The following is a 23,429-nucleotide window of genomic DNA, read 5'->3' as shown; positions in this document are numbered from 1 at the left end:
AGGGATATAAAATAGATCAGCTGATGGCAGAGAGAACTCAACCCGATTCTCAGTTTTCAATCATAGTACTAGAAAGAAAAAAAGCCAAGATAAGGAATAGTAATAAGCACAATTGGAAGATACTGTGTGTAGAAAAGACATATTACAGCATGCTGGAGAAATACATTAATATGATTAACATTCCCCCATTGTAGGTGATGGAGGGGCTTCCATCTGGGACAGTCCTAGGAACGGTGATGGCTAAAGACCCAGACGAGGGAGAGAATGGGACCATATACTACTCTTTATCAGGTGAGTGTTGTAAATCCTCTTACACCATTTCTCTCTGCATTCACAGTGTTTTAGTTTTTAGTTTTGGCCTTGCCTCGGGGAAGAAAGAGAGGCGTTAACATGGAGGACTTTTAGCATCTGTATATGGGGTGCCTGCTCTACCGCTGAGCTACTGGGTGACCCATTTATCATCATTACCTTTCCTTTGAGCTGATATCTATATCTGTTACATCCTTGAAGGACCCAGAGCAGAGCGTTTCTCCCTTAATCCAACCAGTGGCGAGCTTAGAACCGCTTCCCCTCTGAGATGGGCAGAGCGTGCCGAGTACGCCTTCACCGTGACTGCTGCTGACCATGGGACACCAGGTCTCAGCTCAAATTGCCAGCTACGAATACAGGTAAACATACTGTAATCTGTGCCCTTTTGAATATCCTCATCCATCACTTAGCTGCATGCACAAACACATTATTTCTAAGCCACCAGGCAATTAGAAACAAAGGCCAATCTGGTGGCCAAATTTCAAACTGTCACATCTACACATTACCTCAGTCCTTTTGCATTCCTCACTACGAGTAATTTCCTCAAACTGTGCACAAAGTGAACAGTATAACTGTCAAAGGAATTGAGAAAGGAGATAAATACGAGAAGGAGAGAAGCTGAACCTGTGCCTGTACAAACAAAAGCATCTATCCAATCTAGTGTGTTTCCTGCTCCAAAGGTTAGTGGGGTAACCAAAACCCAAGGTGAGAAACCCAGAGCTGCAGGAGGGAGCTGGTCTGGACTGAGTTATAGTTCTGAACTTTCTGTAGGAGGGTCAATCCTGCATATCAACACACAATATCAGGAATTCAACAGCGGGGGGGACGCCTGTCACAGAGGCCTTTAGCCAGAAATGGGTAGTGGTTTGCTTTGAGTGTGGAGCTTTGAGCCCAGTGTTTTTATGTCATGTGATTCCAGGAGGAAAAGGATGAAAAATGAAAAGGATGCTAATTACAGCGGGTGCGCTTGCCTTAGATTTCACCTGTGCCCTGCTTGTGCGACACTGAGATTAGACAGAGGGGAAACAGGCACCTTGGAATCAAACGCTCCCAGATGAGATGTGATGAGAGCCAGCTGCATAAAATCACACAAAGAAAGGGAATACACCCCTGTACAGTAGCAGGCAGTGATACATACACGCACAGATGCACAGACACGCGGACTGTAACGACACATTCAAACACTCTCATGAGGTAACATTTCCAGATAATGATTTTGAGATAACATTTCACATAGCTGTGGGTAAAATCGGACACAGGGATTTTGTTGTACACCACAAGTACTACAATACACACATTAGCTTGCATGTCTACTGTGGGTATAGGGTAAAACCAAGGAGAAGTATAAAATAGTACAGTGCAGTTGCTGGTACTGTGTGGTAAAATATTTTAGAACCTGTATACTGACATTCAAACATTTATAGTAATTTGATCGTTACTTAATTCCACTTGGATTTCAACATCACCACACCAATTTGCTTCATGGTGGGTGGTGATTGGCTTGCTGCACCACTGTAACTAAATTGAAGAATGAAATAGGACTTGGCTTTATTTTCTAGCTTAAAAGCCCTTCCCTACTATCGACCCCCCAAATGGTTTGTAGTGCATTATAGCTAAAAATGTCTGCACATAGAGTCAGTCTTTTTAGTCGGCACATAAGGATAAATCATGCACATAATCCACATTGCTTCACTCTTCTTCTAGGTTTATTCTTTCTATTCACATTCTATAAAGACACCAGGAAATGCAATGCACTGCAACAGACCTATGGTGTGTGTATGGATTTTTTAATGATGAAACCAGAGCTTGTCAAAAGCTGCTTATGTTTGCTGTCTTCGGGGCTCTTTGATCCGTCCCAGAACAATATCGAACCCAGAGGCTGTTGCTCAAAGTGGCAAAATCCCCCTGGCATGCAGTTAGCCCTGGTTGCTCTGCATTATTTGAACTGGAATATTTACAGTTTTCCCCTTACATTACACCATTCATCATCTTGTTACAGGTCACAGACCCTGACTCTCATCTTGAAGCCAGAATTCTGCAGTGTCAAGATATTTACTGGAAGGATTGTACATAATGTCTTCATGCACAATGAGAATGCCTGTGAGAGTTATTATAGTTATAGCAACAGAACAGAAACAGATTACAGCCCAAGGTAATGTTTAGGGATGGGCTAGGGTGAGAGCCGTTTAGCTTCATTGTGTCCAGAATGCCAAAGGAAATCAGATCCAGTAACATACACAGCACAGCATTCGCCTTGACACTTTTCTCCTTGTTTGAAATAATAGTATATAAAGAAGTGCTTTCACTGTTTTTTTCACTCTTTTGTTTGGGATGAATACATGTATGATTGAAACAAGAAATACAAAGATATTTTATACATATATATTTATGTCTGACCCTGGTTTCCTTTCCTTCAGGTTCTCAGCTCCTCCAGGTCCAACCCCAAGCCCAATATGCTCTCCATGACCCTAAATACAGTCGAAGGAGCTGCTCCTGGCTCCATCATTGGCTCTGTCCGCTCCCATGACCACCATGATTCTAACATACTGGAAGGCCAGGTGACCTACCTGGTTGTGGGGGGGACAGACCGAGATGGGACTTTCATGGTGGACCGCTTAAAGGGCGACGTGTACCTGGTGCGTGAGCTGGACTTCGAAAGGGGGTCGAGGTACGCACTGCACGTCGAAGTGTCCGACTTCTCCCAGGCATTTCCCAGCAGCCATCTGGTGCAGCTGGATATCAACGTGCAGGACAGCAATGACCATGCTCCCCATTTCACGGAAGACCCTGTTACCATTGTGGTCCCAGAGAACATAGAGACAGGGGCTTCCATATATACCTTCCAGGCTGTGGATCAGGTGGGAAATAGAATATATGGGACTTGAAGTGTTTTCCCTAGCGGAATCAAAATTTCTACTCACTGACTAATTTATCTGTTTTCTTTTTTATAGGATGGCAGCGGACCCAACAGTGAGCTGCGTTACTCCATCGAGCACTACTGGCCCGACACGCCTGATCTCCTAACCCTCGACCCCACAAGCGGAGTCCTGACCCTGGGACAGAAGTTGGATCGTGAGTTGACACCATCCCTCTACCTTGTAGTACGGGCCACAGACCAGGCACTAGATCCTTCTCAGAGGCGCTGGGGTTCAGTCACTGCCCGAGTGTTTGTGACGGACGAAAACGACAATGCTCCTGTCTTCAGCTCTCCGTCTGCAGTCAGCGTCATGGAGGATCAGCCTGTAGGGTGAGTGGCTTGTCTAACTCTAGTCTGTTTTTTGGTACATTTATGCAAATTTTTATTGCAGGAAAAAGAACATCCAAGAAGCCCGTTAAAAATAATCAGATTAATTTGCTGTCATGGCCCCAAGCTTGAAAGTATCTGTTCTAATCTGACATTTTATTGGTGTCTTTATTGACAGGTTTGTGATTTTGTACATGATGGCTCGAGATAAAGATGAAGGAGAAAATGGCCGCGTGTCATACAGAATCCAGGGAGGCAACAGCGCTGGCCGCTTCAGTCTGAACCCCAACACTGGTAAGCTTATTTTTAGCTTGAGACACAAAAATATCGTAATGTTCCAATAATACAGTATAACAGGGTCCGTGGAGACTGGGGATTTCCCCATAAATACCCAATTTACACTCCATCAAGACATGATTGGGGTAAAAGTCACCACATCATTTTGTGCATTTACAGTCCTGCTTTGAGTTATTTAACACAGCGGGAGTAGCATGGCCCCTTTCTGTGAGGGTTTCATGATTGATAGATAATCAGCATCCCACCCGTGACAGCCGCCTGGATGAACAAAACTTTCCACAAGATCGTAATTACCCACTGAAGTGCTGCGTCTACAGGGACTCAACTGCTAAAACACTCATAACCCTCATAACACTCTTTACTAGATGATCTTTCAATGCCTTGGAGCAATATTTCACTTGAATAATGCTTCATTGTCTTTTCTTGACGTATTTCTTCACGGAAACTGATCTTAATTTGGGCTATGGACGTTGACACCCTTTGATATTTTATATATGTGTTTGGGTAATCTCTTCGTCATCAGAGCTGGGTGGTGTGGGCGTGCTCAGTGCTGGCTGAGATGGGATTAAGAACCATAATACAGACACTTAATGTAGCTTCCAGATGGGATAGAGTCTTTACTTCATTACTGTCAAGTGTCTGGTACATTAGTAGGGTTGATTTCACTTGTGGTTTGTTTCTCAGAATGTATAGTGTCAAGCTCAAGCTAATAATAGCTGTAATAGCAAGATTAGCTTTGTTTTGCAAAGGAATTTACCAAATTTCCTGGCTAATGTGAGGGTATCATTAGCCTGATTACTGCTTATAAAGTACATGTCTGCTCTACCATTATGAACTTTCAGCTTCACTGCTAGTTTTATAACAGTTGAAAACTAATGTTTATAAATGTAGAAGTAAAATAATCAAATCAGACATAATTTTATGGCTGCAACACTCCCGTTCCCTGAAATTCAGTATGGCATATGTTGGATCTTTGGAAACCCTGAGATATTGGGTAGAATTAAAATAAAGTTTCTTGTGAGTTTGAGCAAAGGTAATCCAGAGAGGGTAAGAGCACCAATATTGTTGGTACTGTATCAATAACACTAAATTGGCTACAAAGGAAAAATGAAAAAGTAAATGTTTTGCATCTGTTTGCGTTTTGCTGAAACATATGAGCTAGCAAAACCCCACAGGAACATCAGAGACGCAGTTTCACAGAACAGTCAACGTACGATGTACTGTATGCGTTTGGCATGCATTTGTAAATTGCACACATCTCTCAGGCACTGCATGCCAGCTAAACTTGTACACACAAACACACACACACACACACACACACACACACACACAAACACATATACACACACGCGCGCACATACACACACACACACACACACACATTTCATATTCCCTCCTTGTAGTCGGGGTGATGACAGGGGTGTAGGATGTAGACATAAAAAGTAGGAGAGTAACTGGAGCTAGAGTCTGAGAAGTGGTGGTCTTATTCAGAGACTCTTTGTGAACCTTCTATTTACATAAAACACGCTCGTACACTCACATCCACACACACACCAACTAATGCCTTACAGATGTAAAGGCTAACAGATACTGTAACGTAGAGAGAAAAAAAAACAATATCCTCCTAAGGTCAGGTTGATTTGAGCTGGCATCTATGTAGCTCCAGGTTGTAGTCTCGACTCTGCATGTGTGTGCCTGCATGCCTGCATAAACAATAATCGTTAATGTGCACTGATAAAGCTCTGATTCATATTTAAATGCATTTTCAAAGTGCCAGAATTTAATAGCTTGGCTGTGGTCTCACACTTACTGTGGAAACTCTCATAAAGCAAAGCTGTAAGGGTTTTGTTTTTACTGGTCCTTCTAGGCATACAAATAATGCCTCTCTCTGGTACACAAAATCACATGCAATACATACAAAAAAATCCAAACACACACACACACACACACACACACACACACACACACACACACACACACACACAAACACACATATATATACACACACGTTTCAAAAGAATCCAAATGGGAATATACATGTAAGGTGAAGTAATGCAGAAAAGTTTTCTCTTTTCTCTCTTGTAGGCTCTCTTGCCATCCTGAAAGCGCTTGACCGGGAGGAGCAGGAAGTCTTCAATCTGACCATTGTAGCGGAGGATCATGGGATACCTCAACTTTCAACTTCTCAGGTGCTGTGTGTGCAGGTGATTGATGTGAACGATGAAGCTCCGTTGTTCCAGCGAGCAGAATTTGAAGCCCAAGTGATGGAAAACCAAGGACCAGGGACAACTGTTTTGACAGTTACTGCAACCGACCGGGACCAAGGTGGGTTTAAATGTGTTATTATGGCTGCTGGAAACAGGTACAAAAAGGCAATAGTTTTATCCAAAGTGACTACCCAAAAAATGCAAGAATCCGAAAGAGAGAGACACATTGGTCAAGCGAGCTAGAGAGTGACTGAAGAGAGGAAGTGACGCTGGCAAGGAACCATGAATCTGAAGAATAAAATGTTATTTTCATTATTGTTTCAAACTGGTTACATTTTAAAGCATAAATAGGCACACACACATGAGCTTCATTGTTTAAAGTAATGTCTGTAAATTTCATATAAGCCCACACATAAACACATGAGTGTCTTTTGGGCAGTAAAAAATATGAATGAAGTCATGGAAGGATGAATTTAGGACGCACTCGAGACTTTAGAGCATCAAAAGAAAGAGAGGTTCCAAACGTCCCTATAGGAAGAATGAGTAAAAGGTCTAGCTGATATATAGTACATATGCCCCTAGTAGGAAGGCGAGAGAGCAAAACAATAGAGAGACATGAATGGTTTTGAAAAACCAAATCACTTAAAACCAAACCACAAGCTCATAGTACTGAAAATGTGTTGTTTCAGCTATCGCCCAGAGCCTCATATTTCAGGAGCTTTCATTTGGACTAGCTAGCATCTCAATGAATATTGTACTCAATAATACCACTGCTTTATTACATTGGATGTAGCCTATTTGCTTTATTGCCAGTTTTGTAGTGTGTGTTTTATTTTTATTCTGGTCTGACTTGATTTCCAATGTAGGTTCCAATGGTCAAGTGACATATGGAGGTGTGACAGAGGAAGGCTTTATCATCAACCCTGCGACAGGAGTCATCACCACCACGAAGGAACTGGACGCAGAGCTACAGGACCACTACACACTCACTGGTACTACTAGATCCATTATCTAACACAACTCAGTTTGATCTGCTACATACTAATGGAGCTAAAGCTCATTTATTTCCACAAAACACTTTAGTTACATAAGCTCAAAATGTTGAATGGGTTCCAACATCTCTAACTTTGTTTTCCATCTCCTATCAGTTTATGCCAGGGATAGAGGGCTGCCTCCTAACTTTGCCAAGGCTGTAGTCCGTGTGGGGGTTCAGGACGTGAATGACAACGCTCCGGTTTTTGCAAAGCCATGGTACGGACTAGAGGTGCCAGAGAACCAGGCACCTGTAGAGCTTTGCTTCCTCAAGGCCACAGACCCGGACTCAGGTCCTGGTGGAGAGCTGGAGTACAGGATCACTGGTGAGAAAAAAGTGTTGTGTGTCTAACCCAAGTATTTTTATTAGAATGGATTTAAAGAGTGATTTAGTTCACCACAATTGCTGTAATTGCTGTTCGAGGGTGTACCGAATCTGGAAATAACAAAATCCTGGGGGAGACTGTGAATTCTTATCATTTTTGGGGGTTTATCAGGCTTAATGGCAGTATGCAGGAATAGATTTGGTGCACTGCTTTTGACAGTGCTCTATTCCTCCCATATTAAAGATCAAATCTACATTCTTCCGTCTTATTTCGAATATAGGATATTCAATACACCTGTCTGGAGCTCATTCAAACTTTGACTTAAGTGCAGAGTTGGCACAGATGCTTTTAACACAGAGTCCATAGAAATCTTTGGATTTTTTAAAGTTTTTTTCTTTTTTTCTCCCATATAAATTCTGCATCCAGCTGGGGACCCTGATGGAGATTTCCACCTCCACACAAGCACAGGAGCCCTATCCACGTCACGTGGCCTAGACAGGGAGACAAGGGATGAATATACTCTGGAGGTGGTTGCCACTGACCGAGGCAGCCCTGCTCTCAGCACTACTGTCACAGTGGAAGTCAAAGTGTTGGATGTCAATGACAACAGCCCCGTCTTCACCAGAGGTAGCTACTCTGTGGAAGTGTCCGAGGATGCTGCAGAGGGGACCAAAGTGCTGGAGGTAATTAGAAATGGGAATTTAGACAATGCTACGTTCAAACATCTCATTGACATACTGTATATCTCACTTTTATCATACAAATGTATGTATCTATTTCCAGGTATCAGCCAAAGATGCTGATGATTACCTAAATGGGAAGGTTCTGTACTTCCTTAGTCGAGAGGCGCATGGAGCGTTCAGTGTGGATGAGAGCACTGGAGCTATCACCACATCAGCACCTCTGGACCGGGAAAAATCGGTATCTTACAGCTTCCAGGTTTATGCTGTCGATCTTTCACCCGCTGACCCCAGGAACACCTCTGCTCAGGTAAATGAGGGGTTACATATTGGGGTGTTGCGTTGATTCATTGTCGAAACTAGTTCACATCACGGCTTTAGGACATTTTTAGAGAGTTTAGTGCTCATTACATTACCAATACATTTTGCTCTCAACCTACATGTGACCTCTTCCTTCTAGGTAACAGTCACCATCCTCGATGTCAACGACAACACTCCCTTCTTCATCCAGGATCCGCTGGTCATCGAAGTGTCCAGCAGGCGTTCCCAGCGAGTGCTAGCCACCATGAAGGCAGAGGATAAGGACTTTGGAGCCAATGGTTCTGTCTTTTACCGTTTCGCTATGCCAGTCAAGGGCTTTAGCATCAACTCACTGACTGGCGAAATCCAGGCCACTGAGCCACTGGGGGATCTGACACAGGCTCAGAGGACCCTGATAGTGGAGGCCATGGACCAGGGCAGTCCAGCTCAGTCTGCGCAGGGAGTGGTGGTGATTTACGTGAAGGAGGTGGAATACAGCGGCATTCGCTTCTCTAGGAATGCCAGAGACGTCAGCCTACAGGAGAACGCAGTAAAAGGTCCGACATTATTTCTGTATTATTCAGGATTAGAATAATCATCTTGGTTAATTTTTCCCCCTTTTCGCTTTGAAGATCTCTCTATGGTCACAGATAAGGAATATTTTCTTTGCTCTACTTCAAAATTCAGGCACAGCTGTGGCTCAGGCTCAGGCTCAACATCCAGATGGCACACGAAAGGGTATCAGCTACAGCCTCTTCAGTGGGAACAGAAAGCAGGCCTTTAGCATTAGCTCCTCAACAGGTGAAACTCAAAATAAAACACAACAAAACAATAATAATTATAAAAAAGTAAAACACAACCAAGTATTATGTACTGTATATGTTTATAAAATGTGTAATTTATTAAAGAAAATTGTACACACAAACACAATCCTATTCTTACATCTCCAGGTGAAATCATGGTGCAGAGCTCCAAGGGACTGGACTTTGAAGACACCCCCAGACTCCGTCTCGTTGTGAAGGCTGAAACGGTGTCCTCCACATCTTTCATGGCTATCAACTTGATCCTGCAGGATGTCAACGACAACCTTCCTCGCTTCCAGCTGCAGAATTATGTTGCCTACATGAGGGAAGCGCAGGGATATGAGATGCCAATTATACAGGTACAGTACTTTAAGTGCAGTACTTTAGTACTTCTAAATACTGTATACAAACAGTATAATACATAATATAAAAGCATACAGGTATCTGGTCTAATGGAGTTTTATGAATGGTCAAATTCTCATCGTTATTCCTTTTTCTTTCTCCTTCTCCACCTTCTCCCAGGTGATGGCTGACGATGTGGATCAGGGCCAAAATGGTCAGGTGACCTACTCCATCCAGTCATCAGGCATGAGCGGCCTGTTCAAGATCAACCCGATGACAGGAAGCATCACCACAGCGGCCATCATGGATCGTGAGATCTTTACCCAGACCAAGTGAGAACAGATCTGTGGTTGAATGAACCTCACAGAGAACCATTCCATTCTCTGTGAATCTCTAGATTCAGTGGCTATGTATTTGACCTGTAATAAATTTTGAGCTTTGCATGCCGACGTACAGAAAAAGTCCATTATGTGTACACATACTAAACTTTTACAGAAGGAAAATCATATTCACTCCGTTAGTATGAGTTTAGATAGGTGGTGAAGAGTTTGACATAGTGACATATAAGCACCAGTTCATACTGATATCTGCATGCCAGATGTATCAAAGCTGCAATTTCAAACTCTGTAAATCAAATCTTCTTCACTGAAACATTTTCATAACCTTTTTGTGGTGCTTTCGTAACTATTCTTTTTCATGACAATATGCTATCAAAGGTATTATGTGCATTTCATGTTCCTCTATCATCACCCACAATAGAATTCAACTTTTAGAACTACACATGTGGTAAGAGACAGAACAACCTTTCAGACAACCTATTTTGCTGCCCACCCACAGGCTTGTAGTTACAGCAACCGATAGAGGAAGTCCAAGATTGGCTGGTTCGGCGACGTTGACAGTGATCATTGTTGACCAAAATGACAACAGCCCCACTATTCCCTTGCCCAAGGAAGTCCGCATCCCAGAGAGTAAGTGCGTTAATTTACAGGAATTGTGTTATTTCTATTTATATGCCATATATCATGTAGAACACCTGCCAAACCCTGTGCAGGTCTAAGTACAGTATATGTAGTTGTGCATCATGGCTCTGCAACTGTATAAAAACTGACGCATACTTCTATTTACAGAAGTCACAAGTAAATACAACAGGTTTTTGTTCAATCTCTTTGCCTATCTTTCAGATATGTTGATTGGCACAGAGATCACTCTTGTGACGGGTAATGACGTCGACTCCAGTCCTGCCCTCTCCTACTCATTGCAGCTGGATCCAACAGCCTTAGGCAAATTTGGGATTCACCGTTACAGTGGAGGCGTATCACTCACTGCCCCTCTGGACTTTGAGGAGAAAACGTGGTACACCGTGACCATCAGAGCCACGGACAGTCAGCACCAAACTGAGGCTAACATTACGATATTGGTGGAGGATATTAATGACAATGCACCTGCATTCACCCATGATCTCTATCAGGTAGGGTGACTTATTAATGATACATTTCTGATTTCTTCATACCTTAGAAAGTTTGATAGGGAATTAAACTTGCTTCAGAAACCGTTTCTATCCAACAGACTACAACAGAAGTGGAATATTGCACTTGGAAACATGCACACACACTGTAAAAACACACATGTGCATTCCCAAGGTGCACACAGTGAGGGTGATAAAAGTTAACTGCCTAATATTGACTGGGGAAACGATGCAGAGATCAGCCTGTATAATATTTACTTCTTTGGCTCAGGAAATTACCTTAACATGAACACAAGATCAGGAAAAACAGGAATTACAATATTAATGCAATTTTCCCCTCTTTGAGTTTATTGCCTATTGACCTTTGGAAATTTATTACAGTATTTATGCGATCCCTTGTTGGTTTATTTGTTTCTTTTGCTCTGATGTTCAAATGTTGTTATTAATATCTCCGCACCCCAGGTAACTCTGCCTGAGCACACGCCGCCAGGAAGTGTAGTCGTCACAGTAACAGCGACTGACAGGGACTCTGGAGAGAACGGAAAGATCACCTACAGAGTGACGTCATCAACCCAGGAGGGTTTCTACATTGACCCTAACAACGGTAGACAACCTTAGCTTTCTTCCCGATATAGTTTAGCTAAATAAGTTTCTAGTTTCAAAAGAAAGTAATTCATTACATTTGAACAGAAACATTCCCAGCAATGTCTGAGTCCCTGTTATTGTCCTCTGTATCCAGGAACTCTATTCATCAATCACAGAGCTGAGTTTGACCCTGAACGTCCGTCAGTCAGCATTGTTATTGAAGCTTGTGATGGAGGCTCGCCTTCACTCTCCTCCCTCACCACCATCCAGGTCCAAATCTCTGACGTCAATGACAACGCTCCTGTGTTTCACCAATCGGAGTACAGGTCTGTCTGCATTCATTAGATGCTGGATGTGTTATGGTGTCACCTCAAAATATGGTCTTATATATGTTCTTCTGTTTGCAGGGCTACAGTTTCTGAGGATACCATCCCAGGGTCAACAGTTCTGACTTTTGAGGCCTTTGACAGCGACCTGTCTCGAGAAAACTGTGGCTTTGACTTTGCCATTGCCAATGGCAATGAAGGAAATGCATTCCAAATTGAAAGTAGTGTGAGGTTCCTGGAAGGGCGTGGCTTTCAGACAGTCGGGACTCTGCTGTTGGCTGAGGGGCTTGACTTTGAAATCAAGCCACTTTACAACCTCACAGTTGTTGTGTCAGACCGTGGTGTGCCCCAGAGGAGCTCTAGTGTTGCTGCGGTGATAACTATTGGTGATGTGAATGATAACCCTCCAGTGTTCAGCAGAGCAGAATATACGGTGTCTCTGAGTGAGGGAGCTACCGCCGGGACTGAGATCATTCGACTGACTGCTACAGGTTGGAAAAAGTCTTCTCTTTTTGTCCAGTTTTCTCAATTTTCTTAAATTTTTCACAATTCCTCTCATACTTTTTCCTCCAGTTAATTCATTGTACTCTGTTGTTGTCTTTTTGCCAGATCCAGACTCAACTCCTAATGCTGAGGTCCAGTATACTATCAGCTCTGGTAATGAGGTGAATTTGTTTACCATGGACCAGTGGACTGGAGCCTTGCGACTTCAGCAAGCACTGGACCGTGAGCATCAGTCCACACATATTGTCATCATCCAGGCCACAGATGGACAGGGTCACTTTGCACTTGCTCCAGTCATCGTTGAGGTCAAAGATGTAAATGACAATCATCCGTTCTTCCCTGTAGAAGTTCTGACAGTCAGTATCAGAGAAAACCAACCAGCAAACACAGCTGTGACTGTTCTACATGCCATAGATCATGACACAGGAGTTTTTGGCCAACTGAAGTACTACATTGTGGAACGGTCTGTGGTGGGAAAAGAAAGCTTCACTGTGGACCAAAACTCTGGAGAAATCAAAAGCAAAATTCCCTTTGACTTTGAGAAGGTCAACTCCTTTAACTTTGTAGCAATGGCATTAGATTCAGGAAACCACTCAGCCTCTGTAACCGTACAGGTGTTCATCACAGGTGAGGATGAATATGATCCACTCTTTACCTCCTCTGATTTCTCCTTTGAAGTCCCAGAGGGAGCCAAGAAAGGCCAGAGCATTGGTCAGGTACAGGCAAATGATGAGGATGGAGGGGTGGATGGTATTGTTCTCTATTCTCTTCCCACCAGCTCTCAGTACTTTGATGTAAACAAAACCACTGGCATCATTTTCCTCAAGTTGGACGGTTCAGGCAGCAGTAGCAGCAGTGGTTCGGGCCGAACCAAAAGAGATGCCAGGCTGATGACCCTGGATGTGAGAGCTCATAGTCCTCTAGATGCATCGCGCACCACAACAGCCCAGGTCTCCATCGATGTCACAAACTCCAACTTTGGCCTGGCCTCCGATGTCAACATCCTGTTGATTAGCATCATTGCTGTGTCTCTTGGTTTTATCGTATTGCTTGTGGTCATGGCTGTAGTGGTGTTCCTTGTCAAGTCACGCAGAAGGAAGAAAGCCCAGGATGCAGGAAACAGAACTGTAGCCTCAGGAACTGCTCTGCAGAAATTGGATGATTCCAACTCAGGACTGGGAGGGGAGAGGATCTACCACCAGGCCTTGCCAGGTTACGCTGGAGATCAGGGTGGAGCTGGTGGTGGACCCTATACTAGAGGGGGCTCTCTGGATCCCTCTCACTCCAGTGGTAGAGGATCAGCTGAGGCAGCAGAGGATGATGAGATCAGGATGATAAACGAGTACCCCCGCGTTGCCTCCATCACCTCGTCCATGCAGGAGCACATCTCCGCCAGAGGACCAGACTCTGGAATTCAGCAGGATGCTGACCAACTCTCTGATATCTCCTGTGAGCCTGCAGCTTTAGAGGGCAGCACCTGGTTCAAAGGAAAGAAACTGGGAGGCAGTCTCAGTGGGACCTTGCTCTCTGGCCAACTCCCTGTCTATAGGGATGATGGAGGTGGATACCTAGGAGTAGGCCGCGGCCTTAACATTTCCCTCCCCAAGGATTACGCCTTCCCTGAGGATGGTAAACCTTCAGTCGATGGTTCCCTCACAGCTATCGTTGCCAGTGATGAGGAGCTCCGGGGAAGCTATAACTGGGACTACCTACTCAACTGGTGCCCTCAGTTCCAACCTCTGGCTAATGTCTTTACAGAGATTGCCAGGTTGAAAGATGAAACTGCCCAGCAGAGCCAGAATCCTCGCCAACCCTTCCAGCCTAAGCACAAAATGGATCCCAAACCTAGAATTGACCCCCCACCACTCATCACATCAGTGGCCCACCCAGGGGCCATGTCAGTTCCCCCCAAGGTGATTGGACGGACATTCCCCCACTTGGCCTCACTCCGCAGGTCCCCTATCAGTCATGAGGGATCTATATCATCAGCAGCAATGTCTCCAAGTTTCTCCCCTTCGCTGTCCCCTCTGGCAGCTCGATCTCCAGCTGTTTCTCCCTTTGGAGTCAACCAAGGGCCCTCAACATCCATGATCAGCACCAGGGAGCCCTCACTGGACCAGAGTCCCGATCGTGAGATGAGAATATGATGGAAAAAATAGGAAACTATTTAAGGAAGAACTTAGAATACAGACAACCTGAACAGAGCATTACAGAGCATTCTTTTGGTTGTTCTTTTTCATGGAACAAAAGAAAGCAGACGGTTGTACTGGAATTCTCAGAAAACATTGGTTTAATCATGAGAATTTACAAGTGTCCAGATTGTGACGTTTGTTTCAAGTGTCCGACTATATGAATTTTGGACAATAAACACACCCACAAAAACCTACTTAACCTTCTCCTGGTAGAATATTTGCATTATTTGAAGTTCTTCCATGGCTCTGCAGTGTTACAGGAATACACAAAGGTGGAACATGTGCCAGGGTTGACGGGACCAGCCCAAACCTTTCATGTTAACAGCGACGCAGGTCTCCATGAACTGATCAGGGTTAAGAGGTAAACTGACCTCTTCATGGGAATGTGCACTTACTATGCCCTGCAGTCAGAGATCCCTTAGTGTGTAGATAGATCGATGTGTAGTTTTCATGTTACCTCGCTGGCTGGCCAGAGAGCTAAGGACCTTGTTCCTCTCTTTGTGTCCATGGACATTTTTTACACTCCAGTATTAAACTCATCTAGTGGCTGCTTTTAAAATGGCCTCTGGGCATGTGTATGAATCCCATGGAACAGACAAACTGTGTGTGTTCACAAAGACACTGATTCATTGAACTGGCAATGCATTGCGCAGTGGGACAGCAATGGTGATTCTTGTTTTTCTCAGCAATTCAGATGACAGTTCTTTTGATTTTTACTTTTTATTTTTATATATTTTTATATGAAATTATGATTTCAGATCCAGAAATGCCATTATTCCACATGGAGGGGTTATTGTTTTTGTGTATTTACATATATGTATATTTGTATGTATGCAGGCTACGCTATGTGCTGTATGTGTCTAGATTTTTAGAGACTCTTGTGACAGTTCTAATGTGAGTGAGAGCGAGACTTTTGTGTTTTTAGCATTATTTATATTAAAGAAGACTTGCTGCCACATGTCGACATTAGGAAACCAAGCACAGTTCACAATATGCTGTGTTGTTACCTTAAGCATTTTTTTTTGTCAATTTGTAGATCATACCAAATTCAAAACAACTGGAAACTTGTGTTCAATCTAAATGCCTGCTTCTCCAGCAGTTCAGCACTCTGTAGTGTGCAGTTATGCACAACAATATACGGTATGCCCTTTGTTATTCAGGGACAACACAATTAGCTGATCACCTCTGTGTCTTTGACAGAAAGTTCTTCCTAAAGTCAATTACGTCAGTCATTAACTTAAATGCATTTTTACTGTGAAGTTGTTCATCTCAGCACAACAGAAATAACATGCAATGTATAGGCTGGGATTCTCATAGGAAAGTGGCATAACTTAGAAATGTAACAAATGAGTGAGCCAGACAAGTGGGAAGCAAACGCCTGAATGCATGAGCTCTGATGAATGTACAAGGATTAAGCAACCAGTGTATTTATTTTCCATGTTAACTCTTCGTTCTGCACATTTTATTGCTATGATTCACTCATCTAGATTGTCACTGACATGATGAGGTGTTTTCTGGTTCCATGTGTTTAACTCATCATCTGCACCTTCTTTCTTTCCTCCCATTGTTCGGATCCAGTTTTAGCGAGCTGCTAGCATAGCAAGAAGCAGAAGGCTCTAAGTGCGACTTTGTCATTCTTCCATGTGTATTCATCCATCTGGACTGCTTTTATTCTTTTGGGACGAACATGAACGTAGTGATCGGATGTCCTTTTGTTTTCAAGAGATGGCTTCTACCACTGTTCTTTGTTCAACCCTACAACTCGCCTCATGCAAAGCTGGCACTGGTTCAGCTGAAAGCTACACATGCCACAAGCCTAACTCCAGCACAACATGTTCTCAACTCATGTTGTCTCAAAAACGTTTCTGTATTGGAGGACCTCCATTTGGACTTCGGTTTGAGATGACTGCCAGTGACTGATCAGCAATGGTGGAAAAACGAGCTGTACATGTATTTAAAGCAAATAATAAATTCCTACTGATCTCTTTTGACAAACTGGAGTCAGACCTCATATTTTTCAGAATTCAAACCAAGACATTGAGGGAAGAACTAAATGTGTTCCAGTTATCCAAGCTGTGAATGGTACATTTGAAGAGCTTGAGGTAACTTCAGTCATTTATGAGAGGGCTATTATAGGGAGGGGGAGACTTGGCTCTAAGCAGAATCACAGCAGACCGTATGAGGGCAGTAGGCCAGGACACATACATCCAGTATGGTCACCATCTGGCTTTAAAGAACAGCAGATATTGACCCGAAGATAAAACTGAACAGTAGCCCCTCATGCTTTAAAGGCTAATACAGTAAATTAGATTATTAAATAAGCATTATATTAGATTTTTTTTTTTATTATTGTTTGGTTGAATCCAAGTGATAACAAAGTATTTCCAACATTGTTGCAAGATGTTTGAAACCAAGACGGATGAAAACCAATTTTTAAAATGGAACATAAAATGGAAAAAAGAAGTCACAATAGAAGGGTTGGAAAACAAAATGACACATTTGCAAAGTAAAATAAGCACATATATAAAAAGTATAGCAATGATAAAAATGGATTTGATGACATTACAGAATGACACCTAGTAGAACGGCAATACCAACATGCAATATGACATTTGACTTGACTTTTATATTCCATAAATTGTTACACTGAATTCCGATTCCCCCTCTCGAATTATGTCAACTTCAAACAGTCTTATGTTTGTTCCTTACTAACAAATGTCTTGGGTAAAGCCGTGGGAAAAGTATTTTTCTATCATAAGATACAGTAAAGTCTAGCCTTAAGAGGTATCTGAGAAACCTGAGATCCAGCCAAGATCCAGTCAACAGTAGATTCATTTCTTCCAGCTCATATAAAGGCATATGATGTTGATGTAGCTGAATAATTGCAAAATGTTTATTTCATGTGGAGCACAGACATGTTTGTATAGCTGCTGAGGATTTCTGCCTCATTTGGTCATAACACACAGCCGTACAGTATTTTTGTGTTATTGTTATGTACAGAAGGAGCTGGATATGGATTTTGACAAGGTGCAAAAGAAAGAGCCAGAGACAGAAGCTCCTGCGGTACCAGTGAGACAGGCACAAGACTTCATGAGAAATGAGAGGTGATGACAGAATGCTCATTTGAAATACAAACTATATTTGAATGTTGATTGTACTATTTTTATAGTGAACAATCTTCCATTTTTTTGTCAGCTGAGGATTAATTACACACTTCACACGATGAAGAACATATTAAAGTCCCTCTCCACTCAAAGATGTGTTTTACTTATGTTTATGGCCTGTTAAATATATGACATGAATTGCACTGACTTGTATCTCAGCAGAGTTTGTCACTAGAGGCGTTTTCACATTCCTCTCTTGAAGGAGGAGATGTCTTTGCACTTCTCTGGGTTCTGAGATTCGTTTTTCAGGCAATCTTTAGTTGGAACATCACTCGGAAATTAATCAATTGCTGTGTTGTATGGGCAACACTATTCTACGGGGGAACATCTTCAACACAACAATGTTAAAGATACCTGAAACCTCCCACTCAGAGTGGACTGTCAATACAGAGCGAAAACACAGTTACAAGTTAACAAGCTAACAGACAACAGAATCTAATAAAAGATAGATATAAAAAATAAAAGATAGATATAATAGAAGGTAGAAGAATGTAGTCACGAGCAGTGTTGGACGGGGCAGAAAAATGAAGGAGAAAGGGTAGATGTGCTTCCAGCCCCTTTTCTGAGTTTTTTTTTTTTTTACTTTTGATGTGGGAAAACCATGTTTGACAAAATATTACTCATAGCAGAGTAGCGTATAAGGGGTTAAAGTGGGACTTAACTAAACTAAATTCTTGCATGTGAAAAAAAAGCTTGCTGCCCTCACTTACACGTTCACCTCAACACACAGCTGTGTTTACAGCCTGCTGTCCCAAGGCTCCTTTTGCAGCCTACTCCTTCACTAACGCCACATTATTTCAAATAATCACACACACATGCACGCATGCACACACGCACACACACACTAAAGGCTACCACACAAGGACACACATGGCCCACCACAACCTCCCCAGCTGATATTGGCCCAGGTCCAGCTCCTACAGGCACATACTTGGCAAATCAAATTTTGAAAAATATGTCTGGAGCAGAAGTCTATCCCCTGGAAGCCAAATATAAAATTGTTGGTAAACTATGATATTGTGTGTGCGTGTGTGTGTGTGTGTGTGTGTGTGTGTGTGTGTGTGTGTGTGTGTGTGTGTGTGTGTCACTATGAAGCATTTTATGTTTATCCGTGCATCAACTTTAAAGACAAAATACAGTGCCATGCATCCTGCTCATCAGGTGTTTAAGTAATAAGAATCATGGTACTTGAAACCTGGAAAGATTTATTCAGGACAAAGGGTGGAGCCAGTTTACTCACTCGAACATCCACTTCTTCCTGTACCTTTACTCTTTCTTTATTTGCTCTCCAAAACCTTTAAAAGCCATGAAAAAGTATGTTTTCAATCACTGTATTACTCTGAGCAAAGGAGTCCTCAAAGAACACATCATTTTCTGAAAAAGTTGGAACGGATGGTTATTAAATAACTAATATTAAATTACATTTTATAGTTGCCTATTCAAATATATATTTGTGAAATTAAATATTTTAGATAATATGAGTAGTAAGTGGTAAAATAATATTTGAAACCAAGTGCATTTTCATCATCATCTACATTTTTCTTCTGAGTCATCTGAGACCTCTGAGAATATTACTATAAAATGTTGTTTTAAAAAAAGTCGGCTTCCAGTGACATACGAGAGATTGGATCCATTTAAATGTATCACTGTTTGAACTTTCACAGTGGAGCATGAATGCATCATTTCAATGTAACCTTCAATTTGTAAGAAAGCATCACCTTCATTGACTGCTTTTGGAATGTGTTTGAGTCGTTGCAATTGCCAGAAAAGTCATGGCAGGAGTTTGGAGAAGAAGTGAATGCTTTTGAGAAACACAATTATGTACTTTTATTAATCGCATTCTCCTCAAATGTCCCTCTTAGAAAAACATTCCAAAAAAGCAAGCTTCTTTTTTTTCTTTCCAGTGGTCTGCAGCTGCACTCTCTGGGAATCAAGCCTGTAAACATCATATTAGAGTGGCCCACGTTGTAGTTAGCATCCAGGTGCTCTTTCATTCTGCTTTGATCAATTCAACTTTATTCAACAATGAATCAGTACATGCACATTAGTGTGCAGCTACTAAAACACAAAGCACAAATGCAGCTGTTAAGTGTAAAGTATTGTGCACTGTATATTAGACGTACATACTGATGCACCGCAGCAGTTGATACAGTGGGTATGAATGTAGATCAGTGCACAGAGACAGAGAGGGGTAAAACAGAACAGAGAGAGAAACAGCTCTGAAAGTAAAAATCTTAATTGAAACTCTTAACTGAGCTTGAGGTCCTGCAGGGATTTTGAACTGCTGTTTAACAGAAAAAGTTTTCATCAAGATATATTATTGAAAAAATGTTGTTGGAGTAAGTGCCAAATGTGGCATCTGCTTGTGTATTGTTTGTGTTTAATGCTATCATGAAAAATACTGAAAGCACCTGACTGGACGACCTCATTCTCAATGCTTACATTTAATTCATGCTGATAAAATATTGATGAAAAAAGACATTTCTGGCAATTGCTTTTTAAACTAAAGACTATTTTTATTTGCAGTACCAGAACTTTAGTTGATCGGCCATCCAAGATGGATTGTTGGTCAGTATTGCATTGTAACTTGATATGAACAAATGTACACGCTTTAAAAAGTAAAAGGAAAAAATAAACATGAATTGTGCATTGATTTATTTTCCAGTTTTTCAAGTTTTCATGTGAAGCCCAGGGCTTTCTCGTTTTTACACATTAACTTTGTATTCACATACCTCAATAGAAACCGACTAAATCAGCACTTACACATCATTTTTCCTTATTTCCCCATCACAGTCACACACACGCATATTTGGTGACCAAATAGATTAAGGGGTATGCCATCGGTTAAGTTCTTACAAGTGAATTACCAAATGAAGTTGTGGGACTTGGAAGAGGTGGGCATTTAGAAGGCAGGCAGATCTTATTTAGGATATATCAGCCTCTGCTGCACAGACTTTTACCGTTTTTTGTTATACGTTTCTTATGAGTCCAACTTGAAGTGCAATGTTAAAAGTTCAAAAGTCTTTCCCACCGGAAAATGCTTAATAATAAATAATATCGTAATATCAGTTTGAATTTTACATAATCAAGATATTGTCCACAATTTTACATTCCACTTTATTTGAGTTCCAGGCAAGGATAGATAAGAGTATCTTCATGCAATAATCAATTCATTGTGTCCTCTTCACTCAGAAATTTCTTTGAACAGATTCCCAGAGCAACAAACAGAAACTGTGGAAGTTGGCTAAGGCCACTTCTGCTCCAAGGTCAGGCGGGCCCCATTGAATCTGTTCCCCCACTCTGGTATCCCCCCACCCCAAGAAATTACCATGAACGCATGCATCCCTACACACTAACACTCAAAGGCTCTCAGCAGTACCTCTGGTGCCAAGATCCAGTTGCATGCTGTTTGTCAGTTGTTATCTCTTAGCTGGCAAAGTTAAAAGCTTCTCAGTGTTTTCCATTGCTAGGTTGTTAGGGAGATATGTGAATAGTCATTTCACACATGCACTGCAAACCAGAAATTATCTAGACATTACTCTGAGGAGTTGTATGTTTAAAAGGCAAACGGCTGAATCACTTAAATCGGACATCAAACGGACTTTGCCCTGCCAGCTCCCTAGTACAAATTCTGTGTAGCATCTGACTGAGCCCATGTGTGAACAGAGCAGTTCATTTTTCAGGTTTCTATCATGTGACTGGATGGAAACTAGAAGAAAGAAAACATCGGCAGTGAAGCAGAAGGGTGATTTACACCAAAGACAGAAATGAAAATGTCAGAGACAACGAGATTCAGAAACTTCTGTGACAACAATGCAATCGTCAGAGAAATTCAAGGAACAGCACGAGGCTCAGTTAGTTGTGACCAAATTACAAGCCAGCTATATGACAGCAGTGTAATTCTCACCCTGTACTACCCCAAGCACTACTCAGACGTCACCTCTTGTGCTTCATGTGTGAAATGGCAAATTCAGGCAATGTCCATGCCTGTTTCGTCAGCCATTGTCTGGAGTTTCAAGAATAAATGGCTAATGTGTGTTCTATACACAAGTCGAGGCAGTGTGAGGTCGAGGCACAAGTTATGCCTTGTGGTGAGCAAGTTGATACTGTCATGTTAAACCTCCACATATCAACTTTTGAGAAATAGTCTTGATTTGTGATTCATCGTCATGATCCAACAGGTTTTCAAAGAGTTAAACAATTATCTCTGAATGCGTCCCTTTTGTGCTCTTACACTTGCGTGAGGAGGATTCCCAGAGTAAAAAAACTCAAAGGAGCTTTTTGGCTCATGGCCTCTCAATTGTTTTGTTTTTTTAACTTTTTTTTCTTTGGCATCAAGCTTAGAAAAAAGTGACAGGAGAAAGGAGCCAGCTGAGTCAGTGTGAGCCTGGTTCTCATTTGTGCTGACCTTGCTTTACAGCACTCCCTCACTAGTGTCACTCACACTTCACACTGCAGGAGGGAGCAGAGCGAGATAGAGGGGAGAAGGGATGAGATGGGAAAAAGAAAAACAAAATTCTGTTTACCACATAACTTGTTGGGATTCAGAAACGCAATCAGATTCTGTGTTATAGAGCCAAAATAACAAGCCAGTTTGACCTCTGCTACATTGTAAATTAGTTAGAAATTACTAGAATTGAAGAGAATACGAGTTTGTTTCCATTTAAGCCTTTCTAATTGCCCTTTTAGACCGTATCCAAATGCACATTGTTTGTACTTTGTTTAAAAATAGCACGTTAATCAAGTTTTTAAATGTTAAAAAAATAAATTGTTCTCTGGATTGCTGTACAGTATGTTTGTATGAAAAAGTACAATGTGCTTCTAAGAAATGCTCATTTCCCCACAGCTCCTGAGTGTTTCCTTGTGAGAATGTGCAGGTGTCACATATTCTGGTGAGGGCCCAAACATTTCACTTTATGGTCGGTCAATCAATCTGTTGGCTTTTGGAGGGCTGGGAGTACCTCAGGCAATACATAAAATATGAACTGCATATAAATTGTTCCATGAACTCTTTATAAATGTACATTTGTGGCATAAGCCTGTGAATGTTCTCATTTGCCCAGGTCAAAGTTATCCCCAAAGCCATTCCAGTGACATCATCGGCCTTGTGAAAGGTTAAATACTTGGATCTCCACACCAGGTAGTTGGACCAGTCCCAGCCTGGTCAGATGAGTACATGAACTGATGAAGCACCTTGGATGAGAGGTGAAACGTCTTCCTAGACAAATAACCAAGTCCAGTTGCTTTTGGCTGAACTTGCTTTGGGGGTACAAATGTAGCATTTACATTATTTTTCAGAACAGAATCCTCATGTTGTAGTTTAAACATCAAGAATATCAACAATGACAAACCCGCTAATATTTTGGCCTGTTTGTCTTCATGCTGGGGAAATGCTTTACAAGAAAGCTACAAAAACGATACACTTTCAGGAATACATGTATGTTTTCACATATTTCCAAGCAGTAACTAATTGATCTCAACAGCTGGCAGTTCCAGGATACTTTTTCTCTTTACCCCAGATTTGTTTGAGTATTTGTCGTACAATAATGGTGAAATCAGACTCACTCAATATGGCAGAGCAATATATTTAACTTACAGAAGCCACCATTTGCAGAGACTGTTGTCTTAGTGCATACATGGGCTTTAGTAGCAA

General features: G+C 41.9%; 1 protein-coding gene across 1 annotated transcript in view; it reads left to right on the top strand.

Moving 5' to 3' along the window:
- Window positions 1-16,486, top strand: part of dchs1b (dachsous cadherin-related 1b) — a gene marked incomplete at its 5' end in the record, with an annotated part of 71,439 nt that extends 54,953 nt beyond the window's left edge. The window contains 20 exons of the mRNA XM_083927066.1: window positions 195-291; window positions 511-668; window positions 2,727-3,167; window positions 3,261-3,556; window positions 3,732-3,847; window positions 5,936-6,175; window positions 6,924-7,049; window positions 7,206-7,415; window positions 7,842-8,098; window positions 8,199-8,405; window positions 8,556-8,952; window positions 9,083-9,196; window positions 9,346-9,557; window positions 9,721-9,872; window positions 10,378-10,508; window positions 10,722-11,008; window positions 11,468-11,609; window positions 11,745-11,916; window positions 11,998-12,407; window positions 12,526-16,486. Of these exons, the coding sequence (XP_083783192.1) occupies window positions 195-291; window positions 511-668; window positions 2,727-3,167; window positions 3,261-3,556; window positions 3,732-3,847; window positions 5,936-6,175; window positions 6,924-7,049; window positions 7,206-7,415; window positions 7,842-8,098; window positions 8,199-8,405; window positions 8,556-8,952; window positions 9,083-9,196; window positions 9,346-9,557; window positions 9,721-9,872; window positions 10,378-10,508; window positions 10,722-11,008; window positions 11,468-11,609; window positions 11,745-11,916; window positions 11,998-12,407; window positions 12,526-14,567 (6,207 nt within the window). The 3' untranslated portion in view covers window positions 14,568-16,486. The remainder of the gene's footprint in view (window positions 1-194; window positions 292-510; window positions 669-2,726; window positions 3,168-3,260; window positions 3,557-3,731; window positions 3,848-5,935; window positions 6,176-6,923; window positions 7,050-7,205; window positions 7,416-7,841; window positions 8,099-8,198; window positions 8,406-8,555; window positions 8,953-9,082; window positions 9,197-9,345; window positions 9,558-9,720; window positions 9,873-10,377; window positions 10,509-10,721; window positions 11,009-11,467; window positions 11,610-11,744; window positions 11,917-11,997; window positions 12,408-12,525) is intronic.
- Window positions 16,487-23,429: the final 6,943 nt, after the last annotated feature.

This window comes from Echiichthys vipera (genome assembly GCF_963691815.1).
Source record: "Echiichthys vipera genome assembly, chromosome: 14".
In the NCBI taxonomy this organism is placed as follows: domain Eukaryota; kingdom Metazoa; phylum Chordata; class Actinopteri; order Perciformes; family Trachinidae; genus Echiichthys; species Echiichthys vipera.
This window is presented reverse-complemented; position numbering and strand designations above follow the sequence as displayed.